Source organism: Pogoniulus pusillus, chromosome 4 (genome assembly GCF_015220805.1).
Source record: "Pogoniulus pusillus isolate bPogPus1 chromosome 4, bPogPus1.pri, whole genome shotgun sequence".
Lineage (NCBI taxonomy): Eukaryota > Metazoa > Chordata > Aves > Piciformes > Lybiidae > Pogoniulus > Pogoniulus pusillus.
In genome coordinates, this window is record NC_087267.1 from 14,033,938 (window position 1) to 14,045,959 (window position 12,022).

The following is a 12,022-nucleotide window of genomic DNA, read 5'->3' on the forward strand; positions in this document are numbered from 1 at the left end:
CATGAGTTTGCCCAGATACTGTATTTCCTCGTTTAAGAAAAATCTTCATGAAGCAACTTTTTGTAAGACTACTGGAACCACATGTCACTGAAAGGATGGATTGAAATATTTCTCTTATTTCATTAAGAGACCTCTAAAGAGAAGCTATCCACTGCTAGGATGAAGCAGGAGCCCTGGTGATGGCAGCAGACTAGTTTGCAATATGTGATGCCAAGTGTAAAGTGAGTAGTGGAGTCAAAATAACAGATTACAATCAATGTACTTATCACAACTTAATGAGTTACTGCTGATTAGCTTGTGTCTTGAGGATGGGCATCTTTCATTCCTTGACTAAGGCAACTGCAAAGGTAATGTGTTAACTTTTAGTTGGTTTCATTATGTGCCAATATTTATAAACAAGTGTGATCATTTCATTTCCCAGGAACGAGTAATCTCATGAGTCCATTTTGAATAAAATGAATACAATGTCATCTATTTAAAATTTTCAAAGTGATTTTTGACAAAGGCACTATCAGCTGAAGGCCATAAACATTTATTCAGTGCTGTTAGGCACCTCAGAGGCAAAGTTACTATTTTTGTTCTTATCAGTTCAAGAAAACTCATTACTGTTTTCCTCCTGGTGATTTTACAGGAAAGATTTTATGAGCCTGTGAAAGGAATTGCCAGAAGCCTGGACGTTTTTCTCAGTAGTTATCTGCATTTGGTTCTGTGTTTACTACAGAGGAGCCGAGTTCTCAGCAGAACTGAGAGTGTAGGGATCAGCCTCTGCCTCTAAAGAGTCAGCTGTATGCACTGAAAACACCTCCAAACTTGCACAAAAAATATTTCTGTATGGACCACAGAGTAAAATCCAACTGAAAAAAAATCCTATTAATGCCTCTGTTTGCTTTTCCCAAACAAGATGGCCCTGCACTCTCAGAGACAGGAGACGCAGCTCAAGGACTGACAGTGGATGCTTATTTTTAAAACATTTTATCTCTTTATTTTTCCTGATGAGTGCTACAAGCAAAGGAGGTATTCAGAAAGATAACTGCACAATACAAACACAGGCAGCAAACTAAGTTGATGGCATGAAAGGTGTATCTGAGAACACAGAGTTGACAGAATCAGAGTCGGATTTTGTTCGAGTAGTTTTTAAGATACTCTCAGCAACGATATTGTCATTAGGGAAGAGTTTTACTTTCCCATTCTGACCCTGTTTTGGTTCGTGCACAGGTTCTAGAAAAACCACCCGTTTTACAGCCTTCTTCTCGTCAGCTGGCAGCTCTCGTGGTGGTGTGGAAGTCAGTATGGATGAGTGGACACTGCTTTGGTTCTGCTTCCTCTTCCTCCTTTTTGCCTTACATTGGCATGGGCAAGGGGTCAGATAAAGATACAGCAGTACTAAAATAATGCTGGCTACACAGGCAGCAAGGGTGGTAAAAGCTGTATTAAATGCTTCTTGAGTGTGGGATCTGTTCATTGTGAAATTGCTAACATTTATTCTAACCTCTATGGTTTCATTTAATAGTCTTTTCTTGTTTATTGCGATGCAGGAGTACAGCCCTGAGTCCTCTAGCTGGGCATCTGCTATCTCCAGGCTGCCATTACGAAACACCTTAAAGTTGTCAGTTTCCCTATCTGGCTCCAGCAATCTATTGTCTGGGCTAACCCAAACAAAGTGTGTGCCCGCATCACTGATTCTGCTGTCACAATGAACAATCAGCCTGTCACCAACCTGCGCATCATGAATAAACCCAAAGGCTTGGAAAGAGCTGTTGACCATGCTTTCAGAGCAATTCAGAAAGTTGTCAAGCAGTAAAGGCAGTTTATTGTAACCTTTTGGGTCTGATCGCAACAAACAAGTGTATTCATTTTTGAAGTCCACCACTGAGCTGAAGTGCCTTTGATACCAAAAGATTAGCATGGAGTACAGCATACAGTCACAATAAAATGGGTTGCCGTGAAGATAAATTCCACTAAGATGTCTGGCTGGCACTGAACTCAGGCGCTGAATAGGCATCAACTGAATGTGATTAAAGGAAACGTCCAGCAACACAAGGTCTGTCAGTTTATACTTTCCAGTGTACAAGTCCAGTGGGAAATGCGAGAGCAAGTTATAGCTTAAGTACAGTTTCTGTAATTTGTACAATCCTCCAAAGGCAGAAGAGTCTATCTGTGCTATCTGATTGTTGTACAGCAGAAGAATCTCCAGTGACCTTAGCTCTTGAAAAACAGGGCTGCCCAGCGTCTTCAGGCTGTTGGATGACAAGTCTAGGTACTTCAGATTTGGGATTGTGGAAAAGCTTCCAGTGCTAATGCTGCTAATGATGTTATGATTGATTATCAAAGTGTTCAGTTTCTCAAACAGCACTGGTACCCACTCAGGCTCCAAAGCTCCAATTCGGTTATAACTCAGATCCAGCCTTTTCATACATTTATAAAGATTTCCTGGTACTCGAGAGAGATTCTTACTGGTGCAGCTCACGATATCACTGGCACACACACAGGCTGTTGGACACATCCCTGGGGCACTGCCACAAACACTCACTGTGAAGACCAAGAGGCATGCCAGTCCTTTGCAGTTCACGTTAAAAACTCCAAGTTGAGCAGGAATTGTCCACCAGTTTAAAGACATGGTCACTGTCTCTTAGATGTCTTCCAGTGCTCCTTGCCACAGATTTTATGTGCAGCTAGCTTTGCACTAATCACTGTCAAAAGAGGGATACAGAGGTACAAGCACGTTAACATTTACGATTCATAGCCTGCCTCATTTCTTACGCATGCCTTTTGAAAAACACAGGGCATTAATCCTCGAGGTTTCATACGGTTAGTTATAAAACCTAGTTGTTCTTAGGTCATGGAAGACAAATATTACTCTTACATAAACACAAAACTCTTCTTTTGTGTATTCTCACTACATACATGATATCTTTTCTCTTCAAAAACAATGCAGCTATTCTTCAGTCTTGGGCCAGGGAATGTAACTGCTGACAATTCATAAGAAAATAACTAAAGCTCTCTGGAGCACGACTGGTTAATGACATCCCCTACCTCTTTCCAAGCCAGCTCAGATAGATAGAAAAATGCCTGGTATATGAAAGGAAAAAGGCTCATCCAAAAATGCTATTTTCTTGTCTAGTGGGGAGTAGCTGCAACACGTGTTTCTCCTGAATCAAAAAATGTCACACATTTTCAAGCAAAGAATTTTTTCAAACTACTTAGCTTTAAATGTCATAAAAACATTTTCCCCTCAACCCCCCTCTTTTTTTTTTTTTTTTTTTCTTTTTTTTTTTTTTTTTTTTAAATTCAGTAACCATAGTTCAGGTAGCAACAGACTATTTTAAAAGTTATTCAGTAGGTCTAATTGGAAGACTTTGTTTTTCTCCCACTTCTACCTCTGCCAAAATAACAGTTGAGGAGGGAATCTTCTATACTTGGTGTCTGCCTTAGGTACAACGTTTAGTAACTTTCAGTAAGAATGAGTCAGCCACTTCTCAAAACTCAGTAAGAATAAACCAAATAATATTATTTTCTGACAATACTTTAGTGTCACTACGGTCTGAAAGCAGGGACATAACATTTGGCAGAGGGTAGTGATTTGTGCCAAGGGATATGCTTTTTGACATCTTCTGACAAAGTGTACACTATGTGTACTTAGCTGGGTAATTAACATTTCTGTTGACTCTTGCTCTCCCTGGATACCTGTTAAGAGTTTGTCAATAAATTCGTAGTTCAATCCACATGCATTGATTATCCCCCACCCCCTCACTGCTCAAACACAGTATTCAGCTCCCACATGTTAACTTCAGGCTCATTTCTCCAACTTCACCCACCCATTAGTAGGGTGTCTGAACAGGGTAAACTCCGCAATGACTGCTCTGCATTGGTGACAGCAGCTAGAGCCAGAAGCTGGGAAACTGCCTGGAGGCAGAAGGAAGAAGGAGAAAGAAGCAACCACAGACAGAAAGAAGACGAATAAAAGGAGAAGTTGCATTCTCTAATGAGACAAGATGCATGTTAAATGGGTGAATTTTGAGCACAAAACCTTAAAATCAAGAGTAAACAGTGGAGGACAGCAGGGCAGAGAAGCAAGCAAAGACGGGAGAAAGGGAGCAGGAAGATAAGAGATGCATAAGGAAGGGCAAAATCAGAGGAGCAGAATGCTAATGGCATATCAATGTCATTACTGATGAAGCAGCTGAGGAGGAGATAGTTTGAGGATGCATACAAGACTGGAAAAGCAGATGGGGATGGTATAAAGGACAAGAAGAGGGTTAAACAGAAGAGAGGCAAGAGTTTCAGGAGGTGAACCTTAGAACACACTTCTCTGGAGATTTTACATCTGCTACTTATGAATCTAAGATTATCTATGCAATTAATTAATATATGTGAAATGCACTAATTTCCACTCCCCCTCAGTTCCTTTTTCCCCTCCTCTCACCCTCTGCCAATCTGGCAAGCTGCTGTCTTCTGCTGACAAATCTACTCTTAAGTCAAGTGGTAGAAGATGTGCTACAAATCTAAAGAGATGAACCTTCTAATGATCCATTAAAAGAAGAAATGATGGTAGCAGAATGGGAGAGATCTCCTTTTACAATAATTTATTTATATACATTGGATTTAAAGGTTTACATTCCCAAAAACTGTATTAAAAGAATGGCAAACTGCCAAGTCAGGCACTCAGAAATTAAAATGTCAAAATTAAGGTTTTCTGTGCTATTTATATACATTCCTTAGTTACACAATTGCTTAATCATTTTTTTTCCCTCCCTAAACCATCCCATACCCTGTGTACAAGTTATGAGGAAGAATGGGGAAAAGGGTGACTGTAACAAGAGCTCAGGTGAGAGCTCGAGCATATCCTAACCTCTGACACAGAATTCCTGTGAGATCAGACACATTTTGTGAACGAGTGACTGTCAGAAAATAACAAACATATTACAGCCACCAGCTTGGCAGTTAGAAAATATGGAACCTCTGTATTAATTTTGGACTGATATGAAGAAGTGCTGAGGTGAGAGCCAAAGCACTGCGATTCTAGCTGGCACTTTTGACTCTAAGGGTTTCTCTTTGTTTCTCTCTTTATAGAAGAGTATAGCAACATGATTTTAACTATAGAAATATTGTAAAAATAAAAGTATTCTTTTGAATGAAAGCTTAATATCAGGATTCATAAATTCTTCATGGCTTATAGATCCTACTGAATTATTTAACTACCCAGGCTTTTCAGTGGGAAGTTAGGAACCCAGAGGATTATCCTTTTTTTTCTTTTTACAAGTCCTAAGCACCTAACTTAGTTTTGCTAACTGGCCAATCTCTGGGAACAATTAATAGATACAAGTTCTTATAGAAGGTGAGACCTATGAAGCAATATAGAAACAGACAAGAAAAAAACCCTGACCTCATACCTGTGGATTTGTATGGCATGCAGTACATAAGACACAATAGAAATACACTAACAGACGAAAAGAGAACTTAATAACTGCTCATTCAGTTAGTACGTTACACAAAACAGGGTATCTGAAATCTGTACACTACAAACCTGTCTGTGAATACTGAATTATAGAGGAGTCACAAAATGGGAGGCAAACTGACAGGTTGCCTTTCCTGCTAATTTTTGAATGTTTGATTCTGAAACCTATACAACCTAATTTTTAATGTAACTCCACTTGCAAAAAAGTAGAACGGCACTTTCAAAAATCATCTTCTATGTTGAACATAACTGTGATCCTGGATATACTTCAGATGGGACATACTAGGACAATGCTCAGTTTTGGAAAGTTTACCAAGCCTTACATGCTTGTCTCTGAGCATACCTACAACTGTCTCACTAGAAAATCTGAGCTAGCCTGCAACCAAATCCCAAGGACAGATCAGGGGCTGATGTAAATAAGCCTATTACTTTTGAGTTATAAGGAGCAAAAACAGTTTGCAAGGATGAAAACTGAGTTGTCCATTTCCAAAGCTCATTGAAATTGGCAAATGAAAACTGTTTCAAGTAATTTGTGTTCCTGGGAAGGCCAATCCGAATTGTAGACATCACAAACACACTATGGGACACACAAGACTATTTAGAGAGTACCCTGACAAATAAAAACCTTCCTTGCCATGCTCAACTCACAGTACAGTGCCTACATTCCCAGAAGATTCTTTACCCTTCTGAAGAGTAGGTCTGTCGAGTTGCAACTTGCTCCTCAACTTGTATTCCCCAAAAGGTATGTATAAATTACACAGGATAGTCTACAAAATCAAGCATGTTCAATATAAATATTTATAATCTTTATGATAACTTGAATTAATTAAAAATAACTGCATAAACACCTCTGAGTTAGTAATGTCCATGAGTTAAATGGCAAGGAAGAACAAAGCCTGTAACCAGCCTTATATTTAAAAGTGCCATTTTGTTTCATCCCAGTAACATTACTTCAGGCCTTAGAAAAATATGATTTTACAAACTTCCACATTACATATATTCTCAGGGAAGACACTGCTACTAAATGCTATCAGCAAACATATACTGACAGACTCACCAAGACTTCACCATTATTTCTGAAGGAGTTGGGTAAATAGATTTTTGATTTATAGTAAAGTGAAGGGCATGGTTGGGAGTTTTGTACTTGAATTATTTTCAAATAAATAATTCCTTTGTGTTGTTAAAGTGCAGTATTTTAAGTTCACTGCCAAAAGCACGATAGTCCCTGAGATGAATCATCTGTGCAATAATGCTGCACATTCTTCTTAACTGAGAGGAAACTCAGAACATATACCCATATCACAAGAAATACCCTCTGTTGTCAGGAACCACCCAGGTGACTACAACAAATCAGCTCCCAGAGAAGCTGATGACTTGGATCTTGGTTTTGATCTTTTCAGAGCGTGTTTGTTGGTTTGTTTGGGGGTTTTTGTTGGTTTATTGAGCCCTTAGAGCTGCTTATGGAAAAAGACAATGCCAGGCAACTATTATCATCCTCACAATTAGCTATCACTTCACTGCAAGATCAACTCAAGTCCTAAACACTCATTTCTACTTTATTTGGGCTCTCTCTCCCATCAATAATTTCCACACCAGCTTTCTCTTTTCCTCTAAGTACCTTCAGGCTTATTGCTCTTTCTTCCAGGGAAACCTGTACACCAAACTATCTCCCCCAGTTCATATGACACTTTCCTTAAAATTGTTAATTGGCACATCTTTTAAGCCATGGTTTGAAATGAAATCACAAGTCACCTAAATGCTTTTGAAAACATAACCACAGGTCTTTCAAACATTAAACAAAGCGGATTGTTATCTGGTTTACAGCAGGAATAACATCTCCCTGTATATTGGTGATGCAAGTGGTCCCCCCACTAGGCTGGCACTTTCTACACCATGAGAATACAAATATTTGCACACAACCCCACTGTACTACTGCAGGAACACTGTTGAGCCTCCAGAGAGCTCAAACACTACAATAATATTAAAGATCTGAATCCACTCTCCAGCTTTCCCTTATGTCGTCTCTCCCATAACTGTCTCCTTTGACTACTCTGTCCTTAAGGATCACCAGCTCACAAGTCACTCATGCACCTTTGCACCTACCTATTGATTTGCAGTGCTCCCACATTCACTGTCCCACTCTTACCAGTCTACACACCAAATGAATCAGGACTATACCAGGTAAATATATGAATACATGGAATGAAACAGTGATGGTTCAAGTTTTTGTTTGTCTGGGATTTTGTTATTTTTTTTCCATGGCATTTGAAAAAGCTTTCATCCTGAACTTGGAAGAAAAAGTAACTGTTAGAATGGGGGTTTATTGTTCTATAACAGTAGTATTATACAAGTACAATTATTCATGCTTCTAATCCTGACTTCATGAATTCTATTTAAGGCCACCATAAACCATTAATTACAGACAGAGCAGTGGCATTTTACATAATTAATCTTTTACAGTTTTAGATTTATAAGGAAGGTCTTCATAAATTTCCAGTTCTCGTGTATGTGGAATGCTGTTGGAGGAAGTATCCCTGTAGTGGCTACCTTAATCCAGTCTCCAGGCTCTAGTCTGCTTTTACCAGTCCTGAGTGGGAAAGGCACCCTCTGCATCAAATCCGCCTGACAACTGTGCTCAGCATTTCTGTTTGAGCAGATCTGGATTACCCAATCATTGTAATCCATGAGATTTAGTGACATGACGGATCAAACAGCAGAGACTTGGTGAGCTACAGCTGGGTGATGCCTTGATACAGTGGACTAAACCTCTGAAATGGGCTAAGCTGTGCTTGATGCAAGACCTAACAGTGATGAAAAAAGGGCTTTACATCACCTTTTCACAAGCTGATCCTGAGGTCAGTCTTACAAATGGAGTGGTCTCTCTGGCCAGCACCTGGCTGGACCTCAATAGTGCTGAATCAGAGATTAATTTGCCCTAGTATCCTTTGCCAGCTAAAAATATCTTCTCCCACTTATCCCTCTACTAAAGACTGAATTTCTGTAAAGACTGATTTCCCCTCTGCCTTGTACCCATGATAACTCATTTAGCTTAAAGAAAAGTGAGACACAGACAAGCAACTGGTTGACATACTAGAGCATAGGCTTGACTATCAGTACCAGCTACAAGAAGTCAACACTCTGAAGCTTTTACCCCTTTTGAGGGAGTAGAAGGGAAATATACATCAATGAAAAAACAAACCAATGCATCCTTTTTGCCACGTTACATCGTGAATCAAGATGCACTCTAGCTTAAACCTTGCAAATTACTTCAGTTGCTAAGGAGATCAGCAAATAATAAAAACAAAAATGCAATGATAAGCGGCAGCGCCTGCCACAGTATCAGTAACCAGTCTCTAAGCAATGCCAGATCTTGGGAAAGTTTAGTTGCCCAGCGCAGGATCCTCGCTGCCTCCAAAGGCTTCTCTGGCGGGCGAAACTTCAGAGCACCCCTCCTGCCTACGCTGGCGGGGTTCGCGCCAGCCTCACGCCACCAACTCCCGCCGTAGCACCGGGATCCCTCACCACTGGTCGCCGAGAGGCAAACTTTCGGCAAGCCTAGCTGCCGGCTGGGTTAAGCCGGCATGGCATCGCGGGCAAACACTGGCACCGCGCCGTCCCCTCGCCTCGCCCACCCACATCCCGAGAAGTCTCTAATGACCCTTCAACTGGCAAGCTCGGCCACAGCCGCTCCGTTCAGCGGCGGAGTCAGGGACCGGGGATTCACCATCCGCTGCCGGACTGCGTTCGCCTCCGGCATTGGCGACCCCTCTCAGATCCAGCTCCCGCCCCTCCAGGCTCTGCCCACCCGCCATACCCCGGCTACCAGAGGCACATCTGCTCCACCACACCGCCGGGCAGCGTTACCTGGAGCTCCCGGTGGTCGCTTCATGTCCGAGGAGCGCGATGCCGGCCCCGCCGCCGATGGAAGCCGCGGCCCCGCATGCTCCGCTCCGCTTCCCTTTGCCGCCGGGGGAAATTGGGGGCCGCCGAGAGCGCGGCGGTGGCTCCGCTGCGCTCCCCTGCGGACGCAGGCAGTGCTAGCCCGCACCCCCCGGGGATGGAGCAGAGGCTTGGAGCCCCTTACCGGATGCGAGTAACTAAGGGAGTCAGGAGACTCCCGGTCAAAACAGCGTCGGGGTTTTTATCTGCTCCTCCCTCCGCCCTCCTGGCCACCCCCTCCGCGCAGCGCCAGAGCAAATGCCACTTTCTCTCGACTCGCTCCCGCTGGCTTCCGCGGCAGCGGGATGGAGCCATCGGTGCCCCAAGGGAGGAGGGCACCGCCTGCCCTAGAGCCCGCCCTTCTCCTCTCCAGAAGCCCGCTGCACCGCGCCGGTGGATGCCCGCTGCTCCGCCCCGCGTTCCTCATCGGGCCGCTGCCCCAGCCATTGGAGGGCAAAGCTCCCCCGCCAGGGTGGACTGAGACCCTCCCGCGCAAATCCATCCCGAGTCCGCCCAGCATCTCCTCGGCGCCCAGGCTGGGGACGAGTTAAATGCATCAGAACTCTCCATGCATGGAGATGGAACCATAGGGTGTTCCTAAGGGGCAGATAAATTAAAAGACGTTGCGTTAGATCTGGAAAACAATCTTCTAGTTAATTGAATGGTCTAAACGCTCGGAGTCTCCCTAGAAAAGTGGGCTTTGACAAGAACAGAAGAGTCGAATGGTACAAGGGGTTCTCTAAAATTAATTGACATGCACCGGGCTTGTCTTGAGCGTGGGATCAATGGGAGAGCTGCTGCAAGTGGGGAAGCACGACCAAGAAGAGGCAAAGCTAGTGATGAGAAGCCTAAGAACACCTTCCCCCAGTTGCACGCTGCTTTAAATCTCCCTCGGCGAAGTTTCTCACTACATTTCCACCACAATTTAGAGTACCCTGCAGTCAGAGATCAAAACTGAGCAGGGGCTAGTTTAGCAAATAACGTCGATGGTGGATTTATTGTCATCCCGACATACAGTTTATGGAACAATTCTCAGTAAATGGACTTGTATATTAAAGCTACTGTAAATCACATTTTTCTTCCACGGGTAAAGTGCTTTTTAATACGGGGGTTCGTGGCTACACACAGTGCTCGAGGGTTTCTTCTTGCCCTAAAGTTCATGCCACAGGCAAATTGTAATTCTTTAGCATGGTGCAAAGTATCTGTTAGAGATGTGATTTGATTCAGATTTAAACTTGGTGAGCTGTGAGGGATACTGCTATTGATTTCAAAGGCACTTTGGCCACATTTTGATCTTTTTATTGATCATTCTTGTTTGGTGTTGAATTTCTGCATTTCTTTGCTTTTGAACGATACAGTAGTGAAACAATTTATATCTCTAGATTATTGATTCTACCTTGATTAATTTTAAACCTTTAATTGGAATATTCATTTGTCTAAAGAAGCATGTTGTCTTCATTCACACTAAACTATTAAACTTTTATAGTTGTCTTGATGTATCAAAATACTGGATGAAATTTGAATAGATCGCATTGCCAATGAAGTCTAAGACAGTAATAATGTTTTTAGTCTCCTTCCCCTGCTATCAAAGCTAAAAATATTGACCCTGAATTATTATTAAAGATCTGCTTATGAAGTGAAAATGTAGTCCGTAGTAGCATATGGAGTAGCTGACCATTTGCATTTATCATATTTTCTTTGAATTAAACTGGCTTAAAAATGGTAACAGTTTTAATTGCAGTTTGTTCAGACCTGGGTAACTGTGGGGGCAGTGATAAGTGCAAAGTGATAACACCACTTGTAGCCAAGTTATTTAGATTCCAGACACGAAATCTGGACACAGTGATAATTACTTTGGGGAAAGCAGGGCCCAATTCACAGTGAAATGTCCAATACTTAAAGCAACAAGATTTTTTTCCCCCCACTTTTATTTTTCTTGTTAATACTGACTGTGATTTGTGTTTTATGTTGGACATTTCTCAGGGCCCAGATGCTTGAGAAATTGATGGGAGTTGTGGTGATCCTTGTTTGAGCTCTTCAGTTTACAGATGTAGGCCATCTGCCAGAAAGGAGACATTGCAGAGAAATGATGATCAGGGGAATGCACTGAACAGTCTGAAAAGAGTTCAAAACCACAGGATTCTTGTAAGTTTGAAAACAGTCCATTTTAAGCCCAGCAATTCTTTGTTCTCCCCAAACGTTGACATGTTTGGTCATGCCATGTTGCAGTCTAACTCATTGTGCTATTTCAGAACATCAAGGTGTTTTTATCAATCATTACATACTAAATTACAAGAAATAGTGTTTAAAAAAAAATGGTGATTAGCTTTATTCCAGCAGATAGTACTGATGTGACAACAATACCTATCCAAAAATCTTTGCCAATCATACAGGAGCACAAGCTGTGTGAAGCTGACAGTGCATTAATTAGGACAGGAAACCTTTCTCTTGATAGCCAGTAAAAATGTAAGGTTTCTGGAATCACCAGTAGAGTTTTCTATAGTTGAGAATTGCTGATAGCTGTTTCCTTCTTCCAAAATCATCAGGAGCATCCTCATGTTTCCCTGCCCCTGTACCAAAATACTTATTAGAGAGAAAGCTCTTCAGTTCTTGTTTTCATGTCCTGTG

General features: G+C 42.0%; 1 protein-coding gene across 1 annotated transcript; it reads right to left on the reverse strand.

Moving 5' to 3' along the window:
• Positions 1-956: 956 nt before the first annotated feature.
• AMIGO2 (adhesion molecule with Ig like domain 2) lies at positions 957-9,411 on the reverse strand. The gene is made up of 2 exons (XM_064142235.1): positions 9,320-9,411; positions 957-2,690 (listed from the first exon to the last, which is right to left on the reverse strand). Exon 2 carries the CDS (start codon positions 2,615-2,617, stop codon positions 1,058-1,060), a length of 1,560 nt encoding a protein of 519 aa, XP_063998305.1. The 5' UTR covers positions 2,618-2,690; positions 9,320-9,411; the 3' UTR covers positions 957-1,057.
• Between the last annotated feature and the right edge of the window lie 2,611 nt (positions 9,412-12,022).

What these genes read in the sequence shown, in the direction of transcription:
- AMIGO2 (XM_064142235.1), bottom strand. Translation starts at nt 2,617, where the DNA reads ATGTCTTTAAACTGGTGGACAATTCCTGCTCAACTTGGAGTTTTTAAC.